Source organism: Mercenaria mercenaria, chromosome 16 (assembly GCF_021730395.1).
Source record: "Mercenaria mercenaria strain notata chromosome 16, MADL_Memer_1, whole genome shotgun sequence".
NCBI classification, from domain to species: domain Eukaryota; kingdom Metazoa; phylum Mollusca; class Bivalvia; order Venerida; family Veneridae; genus Mercenaria; species Mercenaria mercenaria.
In genome coordinates, this window is record NC_069376.1 from 53,261,431 (window position 1) to 53,285,221 (window position 23,791).

The 23,791-nt window shown below is 34.7% G+C and overlaps 2 protein-coding genes across 2 annotated transcripts; both read right to left on the reverse strand.

Annotated features, from left to right (window-relative positions):
- Nucleotides 1–3,024: 3,024 nt before the first annotated feature.
- Nucleotides 3,025–10,315, reverse strand: LOC123541522 (alpha-amylase-like). The gene is made up of 7 exons (XM_053527099.1): nt 10,178–10,315; nt 9,628–9,779; nt 7,354–7,994; nt 6,722–6,830; nt 4,274–4,358; nt 3,424–3,754; nt 3,025–3,130 (listed from the first exon to the last, which is right to left on the reverse strand). Exons 1-7 carry the CDS (start codon nt 10,313–10,315, stop codon nt 3,093–3,095), a joined length of 1,494 nt encoding a protein of 497 aa, XP_053383074.1. The 3' UTR covers nt 3,025–3,092.
- A 3,724-nt stretch (nt 10,316–14,039) lies between these two features.
- LOC123540323 (alpha-amylase-like) lies at nt 14,040–21,478 on the reverse strand. Its single transcript, XM_045325249.2, has 8 exons — nt 21,220–21,478; nt 19,205–19,344; nt 18,292–18,443; nt 16,859–17,499; nt 16,458–16,566; nt 15,147–15,237; nt 14,387–14,717; nt 14,040–14,242 (listed from the first exon to the last, which is right to left on the reverse strand). The coding sequence occupies exons 1-8, from the start codon at nt 21,308–21,310 to the stop codon at nt 14,205–14,207; spliced, it is 1,593 nt and encodes a 530-aa protein (XP_045181184.2). The 5' UTR covers nt 21,311–21,478; the 3' UTR covers nt 14,040–14,204.
- Nucleotides 21,479–23,791: the final 2,313 nt, after the last annotated feature.

Consider the following 23,791-nt stretch of genomic DNA (forward strand, 5'->3'; position numbering starts at 1 on the left):
AATTGACTTTTATCCCAAGGACGACCTTTTGAACTCAGAATTGGAAGCAACGTGGATTAAAATTGTTCTTCCAAAATCAAAACCTATATTATGTGGTGATATATATCGACCATCCAGACAAATCAATTTTTATAGTGATCTAGATGTTTTCTTCTCAGAACAACAGGATTTCTTTTCAACAGAAAGATTTTAACACAAATTTTAGTGAAACTGGTCTCTCCTACTCAGAAGCTTAATTTTATTTTTTTTTTTTTTTGAATTATTTCATCTCACTCAGATTAAGAATAACTAGTTCTTCATCAACTACTATAGATTTGATACTTGTTTCTGATAGGGAGAAAATTTCTAACAGTGGTGTATTACGCATTCCTATAATGTAATTACAGTTTGATTTTCTGAACAAGGAAAAAACCTAGATCTACAATTTCTAAAAACAATACTGTGAAAACAAGATCTATGAAAAACTACAATAGTGAAGATTTTGTCACTTTTGTCTACAGACTGGTCTTCTGTGATACTTTCTGACCATGGTGCAATTTTAAAAACATTTTACAGTCTAACCTGTCTTAAGCAGCCAGCCAAGGGAAGCAGACAATTTGGCCGCTTAAGCCAGGTGACCGCTGATCGGAGGTGCAGCCAGTATATGTATTTTTCAGACTTCTGACCAGTCTATAGCCTTTAGACCCATTTCTTTTTGGGTTTTCTATTATTATTTTACCAGGATACAATGACGTGCATTTGCCTTCGCAATACGAATGGTATTCTTAGCAATCTAAAACTCCGGCGTGGTTTTTTTACTAAAAAAATTGTTACAGACAATTTTCCAACTTCAAAACAAGTTTGTTTACAATTTTCGCCATTTTGGTAAGGGAAGCTACTCTCGGCGCTTATTGTCTACGCTAAATCTAAGATTGCCGTTACGTTCCGTAAAAGATAGAGTGGTTTATATTTTTTTTCAAACACATTTTCATATAAATTTAATAGTATTTTGATGACAAAAGTATAAAAAATCACAAATATTATGCTACTTATTAGTTATCGAGTATTATCTTTAACCGAGGTCAAACTGTGAACAACAAATTTGACACGAGGTGACACGTTAATTGCCGATAATTATACTGGCCATTTGATCATAACAAAAGGGGATTACACCTTTGGTTATCAGTTTTAATTGAGAAGCTCATGTCATTTTGTTGTTCTTGTGGTGAAGTCACGCGAAACTTAGCAACCACGTGCTCCTCAAAATCGGGTATCTTCGGCGATTATTGCCTAAAAATAATTGGTTTTGGAAGAAAAATGGCCGCTGAAAGGGGTCAAATACGGCGGTCGGGAGGCAATTTCGGTGGCCGCTGGCCGCGGACGGCAGGTGGCCGCTGAATAAAGTGATAAAATAGAGGAAAATCCGTCGGGGGCGTCATAAAATGGCCGCTGAACGGAGGTGACCGCTGATCGGAGGTGACCGTTAGTACAGGTTAGACTGTATATCAGTTCTTAATAATGTAGCACCTGTAAAGGAAATTAGAATCAGAGAATTGAACCCTATATAATCTCAGATATTCTATAATATTTAAATGATATGGATAAAGCTTTTAATGTGTATTGTATTGGTAAATCTGAGGATGACTTTAACTCTTTTAAATTATTGAGAAACAAAGCTCAGCACATGATTTTCAGAGTTAAAAAGGACTATTTTCCTGTGTCATTACAAAACAACAATTTTCACTCTAATTTTTGCGGAAAACGTTGAAACAGTTGGGCTTACCATCTAAGAATAAAGCTTCATCTAGTAGTAAAATCAGATTGAAAATTGTTGATGTAATTTGTTTTGATGTTTTTACAGTAGCTGAAAAATTCAATTCCTTCTATACAACTGTGGCATCCAAGCTTGTTGGAAAACGTCCAAGTTCTACCTTTGGAAAACAATTTGTTGAGTCTTTTTAAAGTGCTAAAGGTATTTTCCAAGATTCTTTTCATTCAGTATTGTTTCAGAAAATATTATTCTAAAACATCTAAATAAATAAAGTGCTAATAAGGCTACTGGTTTGGATGGCATTCCCAGTTGGAAAATTAAAGATAGTGCATCAGTTACAACTTGCCCCTGTCCCATATAGTAAATTTGTCTATTATCCAAGGTTGGGGCCAGATGATCTTAAAACTGAAAGGGTCATTCCTCTCAACAAGAAAATTGATAAAACTTAAGTTGAAAAATTCAGACCTGTATTTGAAAGGGTCATTTTTTAGCAATTGGAAAAGTACTTAAATGATAAGAAAGCTTTATGAAGTCTTTAGTCTGGGTTTAGGAAAGGTTTTAGTACAGATACCTGTCTTACTCATTTATCAGATTTTATTAAATTTCAAATGGACAAAGGAAATATGGTAGGGATGGTTTTATTGGATTTTTGGAAGGCCTATAGTTGACAATACAGTCAACCATAGTATTCTCCTCATAAAACTTGAGGCACTTGGCCTGAATTCAAGCCGGTTTCTATCTTATCTTTCTGATAGACGGCAATTAGTTGATTATATGGAACTTTCTCTAGTCAAGCTGCTGTCACATGTGGGGTGCCACAAGGGTCAGTTTTAGAACCCTTCTTATTTTTAATTTATGTCAATGACATGTCAGAGATGTGAATGTTTGTTTGTTTGTTGTTTTTGGGTTTTACGCCGTTTTTCAACAGTATTTCAGTCATATAACGGCGGGCAGTTAACCTAACCAGTGTTCCTGGATTCTGCACAAGTACAAACCTGTTCTCCGCAAGTAACTGCCAACTTCCTAACATGAATTATCAGAGGTGGAGGACGAATGATTTCAGACACAATGTCTTTGGAGAACATACGCCCCGCTCGGGGATCGAACTCGCGACCCCGCGATCCGTAGACCAACGCTCTCCCTACCCTACTGAGCTAAGCGGGCGGGCTCATGATATGAGCAGACATTACAAGGTCATAGTGTCGCAGTTTCTTTTATTTTTGAAGTTGTGTAAAGTTAAGGCGAAACAAAATTTATATTACAAGTAGAGCTAGCATGTTTATTTTGCGTATCAAATACATGAATATCAAACAGTTCGGCATTGTAGATTTCTTCTTTATTCTTAACCAGTGACTGCTTTTGGGCTGCCAATTTTAGCACCTGAAATAAATTTGTCTCAAATGTAGCTCTATATATATATTTATATTTTAGCTACAACTAGAATATAACCTTATAAGAAGATTTGACTGTGATCAAACCGTATTCCGAATGTTCAACATACGAACTAGTATGATTAATTATCAATATATATATAATTAATTTGCCGCAAAAATATATTATAAGATTCTCATTTCTTTTTTTTACACGGATATAAATAGAACTTGATCATATTCAACCGTGAAGTTAAAACTGTACACATCTTTATTTAAAAAACCATATATAGTGGGATTTACCAGTATGAATTGCAATTACGGGATCGTCTGAAGTCCCATAGATATTGATAGAAGCTCTACCATTGCCATCGACACTTATAACTTTGCCAGTACAGGCGCCATTTTCGTAATTTCCGGATATGACGTCACAATAATCGCCTGCCGGAAGTCCCGTATAGATGTTCTGATTCAAAGAACTATTGTCACCAACAATCGCGATGAACCCCTTCTTCCCTCTAGAGAAAGAGATCTGTTGATCCCAGTATGACTGGAAATGATCGACCGAGGTGCCTGCGACAACATTTCTAAAGGCAACCATGTTGTAAATTTGGCGCCATCTGTGCTCACATACCTTAAACAGATTTATATAACAGAAGATTTACTTACTGCTAGGTTCCATTCTTTTTTCTTCTTTTTGATATTATTTACAAGAAGTATCAAAATGTATTTTCGTATGAGATAGTTCATGACCACGCCTGCTTACGGTAGTTTTCAATCAGAATAATATGAACTCACTAGGCAGATAGACATAAAAGAATCAGACATGGAGATTTTACAAGTTTCCACTATATACGCATGTAGAGAAAAGTGACCATGTCACCTATTGATTCGAAATCATTTACCTTAACCACATCGGCCACGGAGGATTCGAAGGAGATGTTGAATGATAAATTTCGGCCGGACAGACGACGAATGAGCCATCAAATGATGACATTGTCATTCTGTCGTTTTAGCTTATGGGGTTGGATGAGGCAATGAAATAACAGCAATATGTCGTTCTACCGTTTTCACACGGGCGACATAACGGCAGAAATAGACCGCCATATACACTGTTTCAGAACATGTGCTATTTTATTTACCATAAACTTACCCATCCGTTTCCACAGGTCATATCGGAGTTGACGAGGACATCTTTTATACTCATATTACTGTTGTGTGGAGGGCCCTCCGAGTCACTAAGCATAAACAAACAAGTAAAGATTTAATTAATCAAAGAAATGCAGATCGCATAATTTAAGATAACGACAGTGTTAACGGAAGGCCAGTACGCCACGTTAATTGCCAGACGATAAATACGAATTATATAAGCTTAAATGTCAGTTACTTAAAGACAAATACTATGGAACGCCGGTGCACCATGCTAATTGCTAAATAATAAATGACAAATATATAATGCTTAGTGTCAATTACTTAATGTTAAATCCTGTGTAAATTAATTATTTCAAAACATATAGTCTTCTACCAATTTTAGCAATAACATATTGTATCGATGACTGGAATATTGGGCCGAAATTCTTTACTTTAAAATGTTCAAAATTAAAGTTTTTAACAGAAACAAAGTTATGTAACAAAGACCAAAAGATTTTTAAAGGATTCATTCATCTACAGATATATTTAGTTCTTTATTTGAATAAGCACTAACCAATAAACATTTGGCATATATTGTTTCATATTTTGCAATTAACAATCAGCATTTTTCATCTGACAATTGCCGTTAAACAGTCTATATTTGACAAACAGCATTTTGCACTTACGGCCTTCCATGAAATAGTTTATAGCAAATGCTAAATATAAAATGCTATATGTATTATAGTTAGATATGTATTACTGCTAAATACAAAATGCTAAGTGTCAAGTAGTTCATGTTTGTTGCCAAATGATAAATGCATTAGGTGTCAAGGATCAGTAACTCCTAAACTAATGACGCTAACCTTTAATAAGTTTCAGTATTACCATGTGTTGTATACCATTTATGAAATATGCCAAATACCAAAGAAAACTATATAAAATGTTGCTTTAAAATGGACAATGCTGTCATAATTAATGTGAGTTCAGTGTCAATTTAAGTCATGCCAAATAGAAACAATGTAAAGTGTGATTTTTCAACGACAATTACTTGTCACAGGTGTAAGATGGGAAGCAGGTGCGACATAGTAATTGCCAAATACAAAATGACAAATATTTAATGATCAGTGCCAATTACTTAATGCTAAATAGCAGATCTATACTTAATGCTTAATGTTAATATCAAATGCCAAATACTGAATGTCAAATAAGAAATGCTTTATGTCAAATAGCATGTGCTAATGGCCAAATGAAACATGCTTATAGTAAATTCTTTAAGTTTATGAATAAGTGAGCTGTATCTCTTAAAATTATATACTATAAACTTTTAAGTATTTCAAAACATGTATTGTTCTACCAGTTTTATTGGAAACACAATCGGGTTCAGAAACACAATCGGGTTCTACAGGTCACGGGAACATGGGACCGAAACAGTTTAAAATGCTTAGAAAAAAATCATAGAGACAGAATTAAGTAATGAATGCTAGTGACTAGTTAAAGGATTCATTCATCCATATATAATATTATATTCAGTGTTTTATTTGAATAAGTACTAAGTAGTAGGCATCTAGCATTTATTGCATAAGAAATAATGTATCTCATTTTGTGATGTGTCGTTGAATAAAATCATCGTTTGGAGTTCAGATGCGAAGGAATTATATCACGAGGGCGCATCGTATTCTATTTCAATAAGTTTCAGAGTTATCCAGAGTTATCAAAATAAGACATTCAAAATTTACATGTAAACATCTTAGTATGAAGTGTTAATTGTGTATATTTTGCGTTTTTATGGTGGCTGATTTGTGCGATGTCGTTATTTCGTTCTGTCGCAGCGACAGAACGACAAAAGTCGTTATGGCGCCCCGATAAACGTCGCCCCGCCGAATGTTGCCTCGCCAAACGTAAGGGCGAGATAACAATGGATACCAACTCAATGCAATAGACACGATGCAAACGCAGACGAGAACGCTGCAATCACACAAGATCACGATAAAAAAAAAACGCGAGGGAGCGCTGCAATGATACGTGATCACGATGCGAAAGCACGAGGACACAATGCTAAAGACCTGTAGTACTTATTAATACTAATTATAAATGTTCAGATCTAGATGGCGCTAACGGAACACTATTTACTAGTATTAAATCACAAACTCTCAATACTAAGATAGCGTTTAGTTTAAACAATATTTTATTATTTTTTTTAAGCAACATACACATAGCATGTACAACAAATTTTACATGTCAAATACATGGATTGGAAAACAAGCTGATAGCTTATGTAAATTCCTTTCCAAAATAGCCAAAGATAGCGTTTATCATTGTGAGGAATCTGCTAGCATCTAAGATAAATGATAAACCAACATGCTTTTGAAGCAAAATAAAGATGATCTTAATAGAACGTCATACAGACAAGTATAAAAACATCGCGTTAAGCATAGTAAGGACTCCGATGGTAAAAAAACACCAGTTTTACCTGCTGAACCAATAACTACTCATAATCCTCGGGAATCCGTAAGGATGGGCCAACATAAAAGCAGTGGCGGTTTTCAACTGCTTATGATTGAAGAATGTTATCGGTGTTCCTACAAAAATAGAAAAGAAAGATTTTACTTGCACAGAACATATTTCAATGAAAACCGTAACGGCACTGATTCCGTTTTCTTGTATATGAGTTAAAGAGAAAGACAACATTTAAAGATTCGTACACTACAGAAAGATAGTCAGAATATGTAATTTTGCTCGTAAATGAATTAGCATAATTTAAAATATCATCACTTGAACTTGATATTTCTTCATGGCGTCAAACTGCCCCCCCCCCCCCCACCCCCCACCACCCCCATTGTCTTAAATCTTGAAAGAGGCAACCAACCCAATATACTTTTTGATGTCCAATTGTTGCCTGACATAGGTATTTAATCTAAATTTCAAAATTATTGTTCTTCCGGCAAATATTAATAATATTAAAAACTTATCAACGCAAGGTGACACCAACTAGCACAAATTTACATAGTGGGTCGTTGAATGATGTGCATTGATATTAGATATGTTTTCAATAGACAAAGCATAATCAAGGCTACTCAAATGGAATTATTTAAAGCAACTTACCACCAGCTCCGTGACCTCTTTGGTTGTCATGGTTACTGAGGAATACGACGACATCATCAGACCTGGGCATAGCCCATGCTTCACCCCAGTTAACAAGCCATTTTGCCTGGTCCAAGTGCCGTAGGAAAATATTCGCTAGTTTTACGCCATATATAAAGTTAGTAACTCTACCTGTACCGAAATATTCGGACATTTTTATCGGTTCGCCTCCCAAGTCTATTACCTCTTGAAAAATGAAGGGTCTTTTTCTGGTACCATAAATTTCACTTTTAAGGTTATTTAGCATTCCAAATATAATTTCCAGGTCCCCAGGCCACATGTGTTTAGCTGCATCAACTCTGAATCCAGCAACTCCTATGTCAATGAGCTTATTCATAAATTCAACAATTTTACCCCTAACATAATCTTTGGATAGACGAAGATCGGGCAAATAGAGTAGCTTGCAGTTCCGAACTTCTATAGGCTTGTCATAACGATGAATCAACCCGTCACTTGTTGGACACATATCTGGTCCATTGAAATCTTGACACCCATATGGAACGCCAGGGAAGCTACAGTTGTCGTTGTTAAAATAATTTCCTCCTGTTCCATAGCCAGACAAACTTCTTGTCATGTGGTTTATCACTGCGTCAACGTAGATTCTGTAAATTTGTAGAGGATTTATCCCACAATTGTAGTTACGAATATATACTGCTTATATCGGTTAAACAATGTCTGATTAAATGCCACTTTACAAGGGCTAATATTTTTAGCTACTGCTGCTACTACTTATACCAATCTCACATTCTGCTACTGCTTCAGCTACGGCTACTACTACTACCTATTTAACAGTTTGCTACTGCTACTGCTGCTACAACTACTACTTTCAATTTCACATTTTGCTACAGCTGCTGCTGCTGCTTCTACTACCAATTTCATATTTTGCTACTGCTACTGCTGCTACTGCTAATACTACTACCAATTTCACACTGTGCTACTGCAACTGCTACTATTGATACTACCAATGTCACATTTTGCTACAACTACTCCTCCCACTGTTTACCAATTTTACATTTTTGTTACAGCTACTGCTGCTACTGTTAACTACCTACCAGCTTCACATTTTACTACAGCTACTGCTGCTACTGTTAACTACCAATTTCGCATTTGTTACATCTACTACTGCTACAGTTTACTGCCAATTTAACATGTTGCTACAGCTACTGCTGCTACTACTAATACTAGCAATTTAACATTTTGCTACTGCTACTGCTGATACTGTTGACTACCAATTTCACATTTTCCTGCAGCTACTGCTTCTACTGCTTACTACCAATTTCACATTTTGCTACATCTACTGCTACTACTTTTATCTACTAATTTCACATTTGCTACTGCTACTGCTGCTACTGTGTATGACCAATTTCACATTTTGCTGCTGCTGCTACTGCTGCTACTGCTGCTACTAACTACCAATTTCACCTTTTGCTACAGCTACTTCTGCCACTTTTAAGTACCAATTTCACATTTTGCTACAGCTTCTCCTCTTCCTCCTCCTCCTACTACTACTAGCAATTTCACATTTTGCTACTGCTACTGCTGCTTCTGTTTACTACCTATTGCACACTTTACTGTAAACTGCAAATTTCATATTTTTGCTACTGCTACTGCTGCTACTTTTAAGTACAAATTTCACATTTTGCTACAGCTTCTCATCCTACTACTACTACTACTACTACTACTAGCAATTTTGCTACTGCTGCTACTGTTAACTACATAATGCACACTTTGCTACGGCTACTGCTGCTACTGTTAACTACCAATTTCACATTCTACTGCAGCAACTGCTACTTCTGTTAAATGCCAATTTCATATTTTGCTACAGCTGCTGCTGCTACTGTTAACTAATAATTTTACATTTTCTACTGCTACTGCTACTGCTGCTACTACCAATTTCACAGTTTTCTACAGCTACTGCTGCTACTGTAAACTGCAAATTTAATACTTTTACTACAGCTAATGCTGCTACTACTGCCAGTTGCACGACATTTCTTCAGCTGCTGATACTCCTGCTTAATACAAAATTTCAAAAATTTAGAAGGTTCTAATTTTGATTTGAATGGCATTGTCTTATATTTGCTATGAATATTAAGTAAGATATTAAGTAAGAGAACTAGTCACGGAAATGGGGCTCGAACAGTGATATAAAGTGTTGCCTGCCCATTAAAGAAAATCAAGAACTATTATATTTTATATTGTTTCCACAACCAGCATTATGCTGCATAGCTTCATTACCTGACTCCAACATTGTTACATGCAGTTACCATATCTTTAAACTGTTGTTCATTTCCGCTTCTTGTGACGAGATTATAACTTGTAGGCTGATAGCGTTCATACCAGGGGCGGTTCGGGCTGGTGACTATAGCGTTCTCGTTTGGAGGAGAAATCTGCAGACATATAATTCTTGTATTTAATATTTCTTGATCTGACAATCCTCTCCGTACCCAACAACTGCGAGAATGGTTTCGAGAAAAAATATATAAGTACTCAATAGAGCTTATAAGTATATACAAAAACGCCTTTAACCGGAAGACACGGGAAACGGAAACTTATAACGAGTACGTTATAGTATCCACCCAAAACAGTGAAACCACGATAACTTATCTTGTCCTTAGGTTCTCAAGCAGTTTGGTTTGAAAGGGTTCTAGCCTAAACAATATGTAGTGATAAGCTGTGTGTGTATGTAAGCAAATATTGAAATACACTTTGCCTCCATTTACGAATTTCATTTAACGTATGAAAGAAAATCAATTACAATAAATAATGAAATAACATGATATACGACCTGAACACCGCAGTATCCATACGGTCCTAAAAATCGCTCGCATTCAGCTTTTATATCCGTCCATTTCCATTCGAAGAGGTGAACAATTGTGTCTCGCCCGGGGGAGCATTGCGAATCACTGTAGGGGCTGCCCAACATGACTTAAATAAAACATTATTTGTATCATGTTGCTTTTGCAATTCAGACTAATTGCATTCTACAGCTTTTTTACATACGCTTATGCTGAAATTGCATCTGCGATAATGAGCCTGTCGGCAACAATAATAGTACAATAGATCAAAGAACGACAAGGATATACAATACAAATGTACTAGTCAAAATGCGATTTTGATAAAAAAAAAGGGGGGGGTGTATGTTTGCATCATCGATTTGATAAAATGTTCGGGAGTAGACATTTCAACTGAAAATACAGTATTTATAATCTATTTGTACAATATGACAACTGAAATTCGCACGAATCACAAACAGTTTCGTTATAGATCACCTTGCTCATAGATTTCATGTGGACTAAGGTCCAATATAAAGGAAAATGATTCTCATTTTTATGGTTAAGATCACGGTTAGTTTATACATAATTTATTTTTAGGTCGATTGTGAAGGAAGTTCTACAACTTATATTAATCACTCTCGACACCTCATTCCTGATGGAATCCATCGCCACGAGGGTATGAGAGAAGAGGCCAGTTTCTGCCCTTTTAATGCTGAGCGCCAAGCAAGGGAGCCTCTGGTACCATTTTTTACGTCTTTGGTATGACGCGGCCGGGAATCGAACCCACGACCTCCCGCACTCGAAGCGGACGCTCTACCACTAGGCTATCGAGGCGGTTAAGATCACGGTTTTCACAGTGTTTAATGTATTTCTTATATTATGATATTGATAATTTGAAATACAGGTGTATATTAAATAACCTAAAATTGAAACAGACAATGTTATTTAGATCAACAAACAATATGAATAATAATATCATCTAGAATATGTCATGTATGTTTTTAAGAAAAGAGTTACTGAATTTTAGCAATAGTTGGAATGGAAAAAGGTAGATCTATAAAAATATTTTTTACAGGTGTTTGTGTGTTATCAAATATTATAAAAACTTACACTGTGGGAGGAACAATCCTCCAACCAGCACCGCGAATGACCGCATATCTTGTTCAAAACGATACAAGATAAGATACGATATATTACTTTTCAAGAAGAACTGCTTCTCAAATTTCACAGCCAACTCAATACACGTGTACTGAAAGAAAGAACTACCAAGAAACTATTGCTATAATGAAACAGTTGTGTCGCAATGCGAAATGCGAGGGTTGTTTAAAAACAATTCTCTCACGAACAAACCCGATCAAATCGACTCTGCTATAAGTTTTACTGCTTCAATGTGATCACCTTATAGGTTAAATGTAACTAATTCAAATAAAATATGACCACTTCAGATCTTCTTTAAGTAACTTTACATCTTTTGGTTTCAAACACCTATCATTCATGAAAGTTCTTTCATGAATTGACGTAATAATGAAAAGAAATATGCGACTGAATGTATTGACAGTTAGTGGTGGTTTGCGATCTTAAAAAAAGTGCATATTTGCTATTACCCGCCATTAAAGCCACTACTTTTGGTTTTGATTTTCAAAACTTGCTATTGTGAGTAAAAACATGAAAACCTTTTTATTCTATACAGACTGTCTTCTAGCTCAAATCCGCGCAAAAAAAATGGAAAAAGTAGGATCTGTTTACTTTGTACTTCTTTCGACTACACTATGGAAGTACATTTTCTGAGCGCATTACTGGCCTTTTTCCTGTATATGTTTTTAAAACTAGATCTATCAAAATGGTACGTGACAGCTAAACAAATGTAACCATATATCCTTGCATGAACAGGCTCAATGAAACTGAGCCAGGTACTAGTGTTATTTGGCTTGGTTGCGTTCTCCGCTTCCTAAGGATCTCATCAATTTCTTCCCCTGCAAAATTATAGGTCGTTCCTTCAGCGCGTTTACGAAACGTTAACATATCAAGAGTGTGTTCATATTTATTATGTTTTTGTTTGTTTGTTGTTGTTGTTGTTTTCGTTTAGTTTCATCAGTGCTACTAAAGAATAATATAAAGAAAATCTTTTTATAAAATATTTTCCTGTACATCAAGGAAAGTGAATACTGACGATTTATTCCGTATTTGAAAGAAGTACCTTCAAAATACTCGCGGGTAGGGTTCTACAAAATATTGGTATAATAAGGAAAGACTTGTATGAATAACACGACAATGCACTAGTTGATAGTAGTGACAATGTAAATTCTGTGTTAGCCACTCCTCTTTAATCTAAAAAGTCAGTAGATCATCATTATTGTGAACCATATTTCAGACACTTGAACTACGCAGCATTTAGACCCTGCAGGGCTAACACATTCAGAAGTCATCAACAACTTATGAAGGCATGACTTTGCAAGAAACCCCTTACTTATATTTCATATACTTTATTTTCTAATTACAGGTTGCTAAAACAGAAGTCTAGACCATAGAAATGTATCTTTAATTAAATGTGTTTTGAGCAAATTTAATTAAATGTGTCTGGGACAAAAACGTATGTATGTAAACTAACATAATTAAAGTAATATAATGAGGTCCAGTCATCGTTTTCGCATCAGTTCGTAACACGCATGTTATTACAATAGCAACATTTTCATCAGGAAAATATACATTGTTATATTAATTAGAATAGGCTTACATACGCCTCTTTATATTATTTACAAAAATGCATCTGTTTTATTTAATAGTGTTTACAACATACATCAAATGATGGTGCGTTTTCTTGTCTTCAGTTAGCTTAAAGTTTCTCAACAAGCTCACTTCTAAGTGGTATAAACTTCAACTTCTTCGAGTAGTCCAGCGATATCTTTGAAAGAACCAGTGCTATCTCGCTACGGTTTGGTTCTATCTTCCACATGTCCGTTGCTAATTTGAAAGGAGCAATAAGGTCCGGTTCTATCTTCCAAAGGTCTAGAGCTATCTTTGAAAGGACCAGTTTTATCTCCCTACGGATCTTTTCAATTTTTTTAGATCTACTTTTCATGAAAACTTATAGAGCTATAACTTTGAAACGTTGTATACTTGTTTATAATCATTAGGTCAGTATGTAGACCAAGAACCATAAATATCTCTTGCATCTAGAAACTGTCTCTGTATTTTTAATAGGTTCACTTTTTTCACATTGAACGTTTCTTTTTATTTACTAACAGGTGAGTAAGAAGGCCAAGAACTATAACCATTTTTGTTTTGCATATTGCCCAAAAGGCGTTGTTTGATCGTTCAGAACATAAATTGCAAAAAAAAAACATTTCATTTCAAATCACCATTGTGTTTCCACTCTGCTCTAATGGGAGAAAACACGTGAGTTTATAACTCTACATATTGTTCCGAGCTGGTGGAGCTACTATTATATTTTGCTTAGCACGAAAAACTTTTGCCTGCTTTCCTACAGAAGAAAAGGAAAGATAGAGAACTCGGGGAAAGAATGTGTAAGGTTAATTCAACGGTAATCACTATATGAACTTGCTCGAGATGGTAGTAATGACTGACTGGATGTAAGATAAAGTCTGTTATACTACAATTTTTAAAAGTATTTAGAATTGTTTCATGTACACAATTATTTGAATATTCAGGGTCGAATATCACACTTTGACCACTTGGATTATATAAATATTTTATCAATACACAGAAAGATAGAGAACAAGCAAATCCTTTACGATTTGTCTAAGGCAAGTTTAGTAAGCGCAACGCAATCAGTCCGGCTTTGATTTTGTTTTTACATATTGTACATTCCTAAATTTGCTATTAACATCTTAACACATGAAAGGACAAATTACATGTTTCTTTAACATTTATATCAATCATAAACAATGCAGAGAAATATGACAGAAACACTTAATACAGTCTATCACTGATTTTCTATCATTATTAATAACAGTCACTACATTTGTTTTTACATTTATTTTTCAAATATAACAACACTGAATCTGGATTTCTTTATATCTAAGAGGTCACCTTCTTCGGACTGCCAACTTTTGCACCTGAAACAGATTAAAATATACTGTTACCACAGAGTTTTTACAACAGTATAAACAAATAGAAATTGGGATTAATGTGGCTGGCATTTTGAATACTTTGTGTAATAGCATAGCAGTTTTAAGAGAAAGAAAATATAAGAATCTTACCGATATGAATTGAAACCACTGGGTCATCACTATTCCCGTTTAATGTGAAATTTGCATGACCACTGGCATCTACTTGGACAATTGTTCCAGTGCAAGTGCCATTTATGTAATTTCCGGATATGACATCACAGTAATCGCCTTGTGGAAGTGCTGTATAGATGGTCTGATTCAAGTAACTACTGTCACCAACAAGCACGAGGAATCCTTTCTCCCCTCTTGAGAAAGAGATCTGTTGATCTCCGTAACACCGGAAGTTAGTGACTGAGGTGCCAGCGACAACATTTCTAAAGGCAACCATGTTATAAATCTGTCTCCATCTGTGCTCACATACCTTAAAGGAACAATGAGATATCTGCATAGAAAAAAGTATTTATCATGCGCCTGTTGCATAAAATCTGTTTCAATGGTTCTTTTTGTTCAGGTTAGGTTCACACTGACACTATTAAGGTCATATTTAGGATATATATAGAGTTTTCATTTTTTGAGAAAGAGAACAACGTTGCATGCATGTTTTATATAAATAGAAACATGCATCCAAGATTTTCTTATAACGTTAAAAAATCACATTAAAACTAATTGTAATGTGACGTTTTTACGAGCTTGCTCGTGTGCACGAGAACGTGTGCAAAAGGGTATGCTGCGTGACGACTCATGTCTCGTAGATTTCAGATCAAATCATTTAGCTTATATAATTAACAAAACAGTTACAGAACATATATATTGTATTGATCCACGTCATGTACACGTTGAAAAGACTTACCCAACCGTTCCCACAGGTCATGTCAACATTTACCAGCACATCCTTGATACTCATATCACTGTTATGAGGTGGACCCTCCCAGTCATTTTGTCTGAAGAAGAGAAAAAACAGACACTCGTTTTACTGTAATCCAAACTTCTAAAGCTTCCTCATTGTTTTGGCAATATCTTTAAAAGCACTGAAAACAGATTTATGATATGTCGCAACCATAAAGACAAATATATCGTTAAGAACATACGGAAATTTTAACAAAATCGAATAGTGCATAGACATCACAAAATTCAATTTATCATAGCTACCTATTTTTTAAAACAAGATCACAGAAATGCAGATTGAATGTTTTGTTTCTATTCAACGTCCATTCATCTTTTATACGAATGCAGATGTGTAGCTATCTAGTTTCACAAGATATATCGTCAGATATCAATTCAGTTGTTTAAAAAAAGATATGATGATCTGCATACAAAATAACGATAGTCACTTGTCTGAAAATTCTACACATTTATGTGTACCTTTATGACTTTTAGAACTGGGTCGAGGCTGCAAAATCATATAATTAGAAATTGGTATATGCCATTAAAGCCAATGTAAGGAAAATTCATAGGTATTTATTTATATTATGAAACCCATTTTCATTTATGAACGTACAAACAAATGTGAACGAAAACAAGGTTTCGTATCTGTTTTCATACAGTGACTCAAAAAGATATTTATTGATTGTCTACTATATATGCAAACGAATACGATATTAAAGAAATATAATGCTTTGAAGGTTCTGAATGTGTTACACTCTGGCCCACGTTGAGTTACATTTAAGCTATTTTTAGATACTAAACTGTTTGTAATTTGTTTAGAATGTGCTTCTTTGTGGCAGTTGATCTTTTTTTCGCGTCTGTGTGGTTGTTAAGTAATGTCCGCCTTTTTCTAAAATAGATGCGCTTCTTTGTTGCAGTTAAGTATTGTCTATCTAGCATGCATTTTGTAGAGCTCAAATTATAATGCAGAGTAATATAAAGATTTCATGGTGGTTATTTTTCTAATATAATCCAGAATGCATTTAGAATTCAGATATCTATAACATTTTTCAGGGCGAACGAATTCCAACAACCAGCAAACAATTTTCCGAAAAGTCTTTATTTACAGAACGAGTTGTCAGATTTCTTATACACCATAGGTCTACCGTTTAGACCTTTTATGTTTTTTTTTAATGGAACACATCAGCTCGGTAACTGTTAAGTTATTTTTAGAGTAAATGCGTTTCATTATGATATTTATATACACTAGTATTTCCCTTAATTAATTATATTTTACCTGTTCCAGTGGAAGCTATTCATGATCCTCGGAAATCCGTACGGATGAGCTAGCATGAAAGCTGTTGCAATTTTTAATTGTTTCGGATCGTAGAAAGTGATAGGCCTTCCTGTAAACATTACAATTAATGTTATTAGAACATGGAAATAGAACAAGAATAGCAAATCGAAAACTCTTCTGAGACTAACATGTTGATTGATTTTTACATACTTTCAGACAGTAACTTGTGCGTGCTCTTGGCTGCTATACTTTGTATGCAAATGTTTATTCATGTACAGTTTGATTAAATTTACTCAATTTATAAGCTTTTAGCTTTCAAAAGAAAATCAGACATCGGTTGCATAGTTTTTATATGACTATTTAATCTGCTGCTGTGCATATAAAGTAAATAATATATTTACCACCGGCCCCGTGACCTCTTTGGTTGTCATGGTTACTGAGGAATACAACAACATCGTTAGACTTATGCATGTTCCATCTTTCGCCCCAGCTGTCCAACCATTTTGCTTGATTTGAATTTCGTAAGAAAATGTCAGCTAGCTTTACACCGTACTTAAAGTTTGTTACTCTGCCCGTTCCTAAATATTCGGACATTGTTATCGGTTCATGGCCCATATCAATAACCTCTTGGAAAATGAATGGTTTCTTGCCAGAACCAAATATCTCGCCGTTCAGATTATGTAATTTTCCGAATATAATTTCAAGGTCTCCAGGCCACATGTGTTTCGCTGCATCCACTCTGAATCCGGCAACACCCGCATCTATAAGATGATTCATAAATTCAGCAATTTTATCCCTTACATAATCTTTAGACAGACGAAGGTCAGCCAAAGTAAGCAACCTGCAGTTCCGAACTTCTACAGGATCGCCATAACTATGAATAGATCCATCGTTTGTATGACACACATCAGGTCCATTACAATCTTGGCTTCCATACGGAACACCCGGGAAGTCACATGTCTCGCCGTTAAAGTAACTTCCTCCAGTCCCGTTGCCAGAGAAACTTCCGGTCATGTGATTTATCACGGTATCTACATAAATTCTGAAATAAGTAATCAAGAACTCCCATTAAAAATAATTATATTTATATACATGAATTTTCATCTGAACAAATTTTATAGCATTCGAATCGTGTTTTACGCATATATCTTTATGACGTACTCTATAGGGTGATGAGACAATCTTTAAAACACTTTCATGCGGCAATAGATGGGAGAGTGCCTGTTTAAGAAATCTATGTTCCGTAAGTGTTCGCTGAGTCTAATAAAATAGCATTTTAAAGCTACTCAGTTTTAGGTTTTGATGAAAAAAAATCATTTTCATGAAGACTGTTTAAAACAGCATGTCTTACATTGAAAAATATATGTTAGAACTGAAAACTATTTGTAGAACGGACTGTTAATCATTTCAAAAGCTAGAATTTCAATATAGCATGGGCATTTCAACTTGTAACATACAATAATCGACTTTATATAAAGAAATGTGATGTGAATGAAGCGCTTGAAAGTTTCAATTTTCTTTTAGGGGATCTGTTTTACTTATATATACATATATACTGTGCGCTTCTTTTGCTAACATAATTATTTTATCAATACATATTACCTTTAAATATTGGCCTATCAATATATACTTAAACACTGCATTCAAAATTATGTGTCATGTAGTAAGGGGCTTGATAAAATTTAGTGGCGATACAAATTAATGATGTGTTTAGTTACATTTTTTCAGTCGGTAGGCCTACATATTCTAACCAAACACACTGCTGTGTAAGTACTACGCATAATGCAAATATATAATTTTGGCATAATATATCTTAAAAAAGAAAGCATCTTACCTTACTCCGGCATTGTTACATGTTGTTACCATGTCTTTAAACTGCTCTTCATCTCCACTTCTTGTTACTAAGTTATAGCTCACAGGTTGGTACCTCTCGTACCAAGGTCGGTACGGATTAGTCACCACTGCATTCTCGTTAGGGGGTGAGATCTGAAAACATGTCAACACTGTAAAGTTTTATATTCAATGATCGCTATCGGAGAACATGGTCTCTATATATCCTGATCCTGTTATTTTAAGTTTTCTGTTCTATTCTGTATCAAATATTTTTGATTGAAGATTTTTGAAAGTATGATAAAGTTGTTTGGATGAATTGTATTAAAATATCTTTATCACTCAGTTCATTTAGCCTTTACCCTGCTAAATTTCTAAAATGGACTGGTGCATCATTCAATTTAGGCAGTATCACTTGTTAAACAAAGAGGTGTTCACTGAAAATTTATTGACTGAATAGCGAACAGTGCAGACCGTGATCAGCCTGCACTGACGTGCTAGCTGATTTTGGTCTGCACTGGTCGCAAAGGCATAATCACTTGCATCCAGCCCGCTAAAGGTTAACAATAGCCGAATCTTGAAGAAACACTTTTCTTATTTTCTTGCTGTCTAATTACAACACAAACGGATCGAGTTTCAAGATGTTTGAATGAATGGTACTGTCAATAGGTTATAAAAATGTATAAATATTTCGTAAGTTAATGAATGTGATATGAATCTTCTGTTTTAAATAATTTTATATTGCCATACAGTGCATTTTGCGTTTTCTGCAGACGTGCATTTTACAAAACTCACTAGTGTATATTGCAAAATTTTCTTTTTGTAAGAGACAGAATAGATTGTAAAGTTCGACGTCATGTTAAGTACAGATAAAGAGCTAAACGGTGTTGTATTTCGATCTTCAAATATGTTGCTACCTGGACACCACAGTAACCGTTCGGACCAAGAAATCTCTCACATTCTGCTTTAATATCTGCCCATTTCCACTCAAACAGATGCACGATTGTCTCGCGGCCTGGGGCACATTGCGGGTCGCTATAGAGACTACCTAATGCCACTGAAATAAAACAATACTTTATCTACCAGGACGTACTACAACACACATACAAGTAAACTTAGCCACACCATGAGAAAACCAACATACCAGCATGGATCCAGACCAGCATGCGCATCCGCGCAGTCTGGTCAGGATCCATGCTGTTCGCTTTAAAAGCCTATTGCAATCAGAGAAACTGTTAGCGAACAGCATAGATCCAGACCAGACTGCGCGGATGCGCAGGCTGGTCTGGATCCATGCTGGTCGCAAATGCACTATGTTGGTTTTCTCATGGTGCGGCTCATATATCTTTTTGAACTGATTTATGTATACTTGTCAGTCTCCTCATTTATGTATTTTATCATTGAAACATGACTGTTTTCAGTGTAAGTATTAGAGTGAAATATATCTGGTATTTTAACAGTGGAAAATATCAATTAATTTTTTCACTGGTAAGAAACTATAAATGGGTAAATTTTGTCAAAACATGAAATAAAAAGAAAATTTGTTTGTTTTACCATAAGTCATGTAAGATCAAGATATCGTTCACTCATGAAAACCATATTTTACATTTGCACTCTTGCACATATTGCATCTGGTGTTCACTCGTGAAAGATATTTCGATTTGATACTGAAACAAACAAATATCCTCTCTATCATTTTGTCATGGTAAGCAGAAGTGTTCATCACGTACTGCAGCTTTTTTGTGGGCTTTTTTACTATTATGCGAATGAATACATCAATTTTATCATGATTTAATTGATGTTCTTTTTTTTTCTTTTTGATAAGTACGTGCAAAATATGATATCACTGCGCAGATTTCTCATTAATATTAAACATCAATTAGAGATATGAGGATGATAAAAATAATGTAATAAACGCAAAGTTCAGTTTGATATTCATAAGAAAAAATGTAGCAGTATTAAAAACGAATCTAGTTAATATATGAGCCGTGCCATGAGAAAACCAACATAGTGGGTTTGCGACCAGCATGGATCCAGACCAGCCTGCGCATCCGCGCAGTCTGGTCAGGCTCCATGCTGTTCGCTTTTAAAGCCTACTGGAATTGGAGAAACTGTTAGCGAACAGCATGGATCCTGACCAGACTGCGCGGATGCGCAGGCTGGTCTGGATCCTTGCTGGTCGCATACCCACTATGTTGGTTTTCTCATGGCACGGCTCAATTATGATTCTGAATATTTCTTTAATTGTATGTTAAAAGAGTATAACATATTGGTGTTTAATTAGTGTTTATTTGATTTATGAATGATCTCACTGGTAGTTATCTATTACTAATAAATTCTTCTGATATCAAGCTTTATTGCAAGTTTTAATCTTAATCAAAGCTCTATACGATAGGAACATTTGTATCATTAAATAGCAAACGTGTAACTGTATATCTTACCAGAAACTAGGCCATTTCTTTTAACAAAAAGTTGTTTAAGTATAGAGTGTCACATGCTGTAGATTTAGACTAGCACACTAGACTGATAATAAAGATATTTCTACATTGATTTTTTATTTATTATTAATTTCATTTCATAGTGATAAAAGCTAGTCTATTTAGAGATTTTCTTTGAGGAATTATGCTAAAATTATCATGTGATATTGGACATAGGATATAGATTGATTCAGTTCACTGAAGTAAATCATAAAAAAATGTAAAAAAAGAAAAGATATATCACAGTCTAGGAGCTAGTCTACTGGAAAATGTTCTAATATTTGTTCGCTTATTTTCGAAATTAACATTTTTTCCTTTATTTACACGCAATGTATTGAAAACAAACTGCTATAGTTTGCATCAGTTTAGTTGTATTTATCCCTACATTAATTTCTGCTGTGCAACAACATTGAATATAACAAAACTACTTGTAAACAATAACAGCAATAACGTACCTTGTAGGAAAGTCACACCTGCTAGTAATATAATGCATGAAACCATATCGTCTGTTTTAATACTACAAATGCTACTTATGCTTCTGCTCATAGATTTATACTATGTGACCAGTAAGAAGGCGCGTGTTGCGTGGAAAGTAATTTACATTTTGTTCATGGTCTGTCACAAAAGCAGGATATTCACAGCCCACTTACTACTAAATTTTAAAATGTTTTCTGTATATCCAAGAAAAAAAACAGTCATACGGCTTAAATACAAAATAAATATGAGGTTGTTTACAAACGTTGACGTGCGGTTTACTGCGCAGTTTAATTTTATTAAATTCGTAAAATTTTGAATGAGTAATCGCTATTGTTACATATTTAAACCATGCTTGCGTTTTCGCCTAAAATAAATATGTGTCAAATCATTTCAACATAACATCAGTGGGCCTCTGCAGCTGAAAAGTTTAGTAGGTTGAATTTAGGAGTGAGTGCCACTCCCTGCTATGAGTTGGAGACCTCGCTTGGGCGTAGATTGATTTCATGTGAGGAGGCTATCCAGCTGGCTTATGGAACGTTGGTGGTTCTACAAAAATACCCGCTCGTGCCTGAAGTAATACCCAAAGAGGCACCTAGGATATTCCTCTATCGTCTTTAGTTGAAACGCCGCCATGTGTCAGTATTATGTAAAACCTAATGCAAAAATGAATATTAAATATTCTGAAATATATGTGAGTGTTCGTCCTATTTCCGGTAGAAATTTCATCAGAATCCGTCTTAAACAAAAAACAATGTTGAAAATAATGAACTGCTTATCCGGATTATACTGAGGAAGCCAAAAGTTCTGACTAGATATATACATGTATGTTTAACATGTGGTATATGTAATTGTATATATCTATATAAAGTTTTACTGCAGTGGTTGATTTTTAAAAATATATAGAATACAAGTTATTGTTTTTGGTCCTACTGACTAGATAAGTTACTTCTAGCATGTTTAGCACTTTTAGCATGTTTAGCACTTAGCTATTTTAACTGAGAACATAATTTTATAAAGGTTTTCAGAACACAGATTTATTTATTATTGCAGAAAGAAGAGGATGCAGGCAAAAATATCGGCCAAACTTATTCTGTTCTCTTTTTTGTTGAGTATTGTCAAAAAATGGGTCGAAAAGACATACCCGTCTGATAGAATGTCCTAAAACTTTATAATGCACTGATGGAAAACCTTTTTTTACAAAACAGAAAAAAAAACTTCAAAATTAACCTACAAAACAGAAAAAACTTCAAAATTAACCTACAAAAACGTTTAAACTTTAATGAGCGCTTCTCGGTACTGGGCACGTGCTGAAGAATATGGTGATTACCAATAGATTTATGGTCTCTCGTAGAAGCAAAGTCTTTTTGTTTCTCAGAACTATAATTGTTATACTATAATTGTTAACTATATGTTGGCATAATTATTTATTGCATTATTTAGTTTTGATGAATAGTTCAAATCTCAAACGGAAAAAAGCAGTTCAACTCTGAAAATTACAATCAGTCGTACATGAATATTTTACCTTTAGTTGATATGATTTAACTTACTGACGTAAAAAGTTGATTATCATGACAATTGTGCAATTTAAATGCATGTGTGAGATTAACCATCCTTGAACTATAACATCAACGCGTTTAAACTTCAACACTGTTTACTTTTGTGTGTAATTAGAATTTTGCAATCGTTTGAATTACAGTAATAACTAGAGATAAATGTCTGTTAAATATGTTTTTAAAGTCTAAGCTTATTGTGGCAGGTTTTCATTATAAAATTTTAGTGGCCTCTGTATGAAGAAGCACAATCTATCGGACACTGCCTGCAGTCCAGCGGACTAACACATGACACGTGTATGAATGAATTTCCAGTGACCCGTGTATTGGTTATAGGCTGTACAGTAGTAAATAAATGTATTGTATGTTCTATATAAAATTAACAATCTTCTGAGAGCTGTAACACATAGCCAGGCCCATTTAAAAAAGAATTACTAGCCTTATGTTCTTAAATGACCTATAAACCACCAAAAACACCAAGAAAGTAGGGGTCATGTACCTTCTACATAAGAGAGATTTTTGTCTGACAGGTCAACACTATGGAATATGTTCGGCGATTCTGGAAATCCCAATCTTCATTCATGCTGAGTACATGTTAATTCATAACCTGATTATGATTCGTCTCAAAGTTAGATTTCTTGACATGTTTAATAGTCAATCATTCTGTGTTCAAAGTGATTTCCAGAACCGTCAAACATCGTATTGTTTAAAATGTTATCTATACTTGTCACTGTCTAAGAACATGAAAAAAGGAATAATTTATGTTTTAGTTTTTCTTTGATAAGAATCTGAAGAGATATTTAATTTTATATGGAAAAAAAGTCTTCAAGTGAGTCAGTAGTACAATGCTCAACCATCCGCTGTTTTTATATGAACTTACACGAGAGTAGTTATGATTAAAAATTTACACCTTGTTAGATGACTTTTGTTTATTTTTTTGGAGTGGTCAACTGTTATTTAGCATTCAAAACGAAACTCTCCATCCCCTTTCCCCCCAGAT

What these genes read in the sequence shown, in the direction of transcription:
- LOC123540323 (XM_045325249.2), bottom strand. Translation starts at nt 21,310, where the DNA reads ATGAGCAGAAGCATAAGTAGCATTTGTAGTATTAAAACAGACGATATG. An exon ending in TGTAACAATGCCGGAGTAAG is followed by an intron (nt 17,500 to 18,291) that starts GTAAGATGCTTT and finishes TACTTATTTCAG; the next exon opens with AATTTATGTAGATACCGTGA. An exon ending in AATAGCTTCCACTGGAACAG is followed by an intron (nt 15,238 to 16,457) that starts GTAAAATATAAT and finishes TCTCTTCTTCAG; the next exon opens with ACAAAATGACTGGGAGGGTC.
- LOC123541522 (XM_053527099.1), bottom strand. Translation starts at nt 10,315, where the DNA reads ATGTTGGGCAGCCCCTACAGTGATTCGCAATGCTCCCCCGGGCGAGAC. An exon ending in TGTAACAATGTTGGAGTCAG is followed by an intron (nt 7,995 to 9,627) that starts GTAATGAAGCTA and finishes ACAAATTTACAG; the next exon opens with AATCTACGTTGACGCAGTGA. An exon ending in CGTAATTGCAATTCATACTG is followed by an intron (nt 3,131 to 3,423) that starts GTAAATCCCACT and finishes AATTTATTTCAG; the next exon opens with GTGCTAAAATTGGCAGCCCA.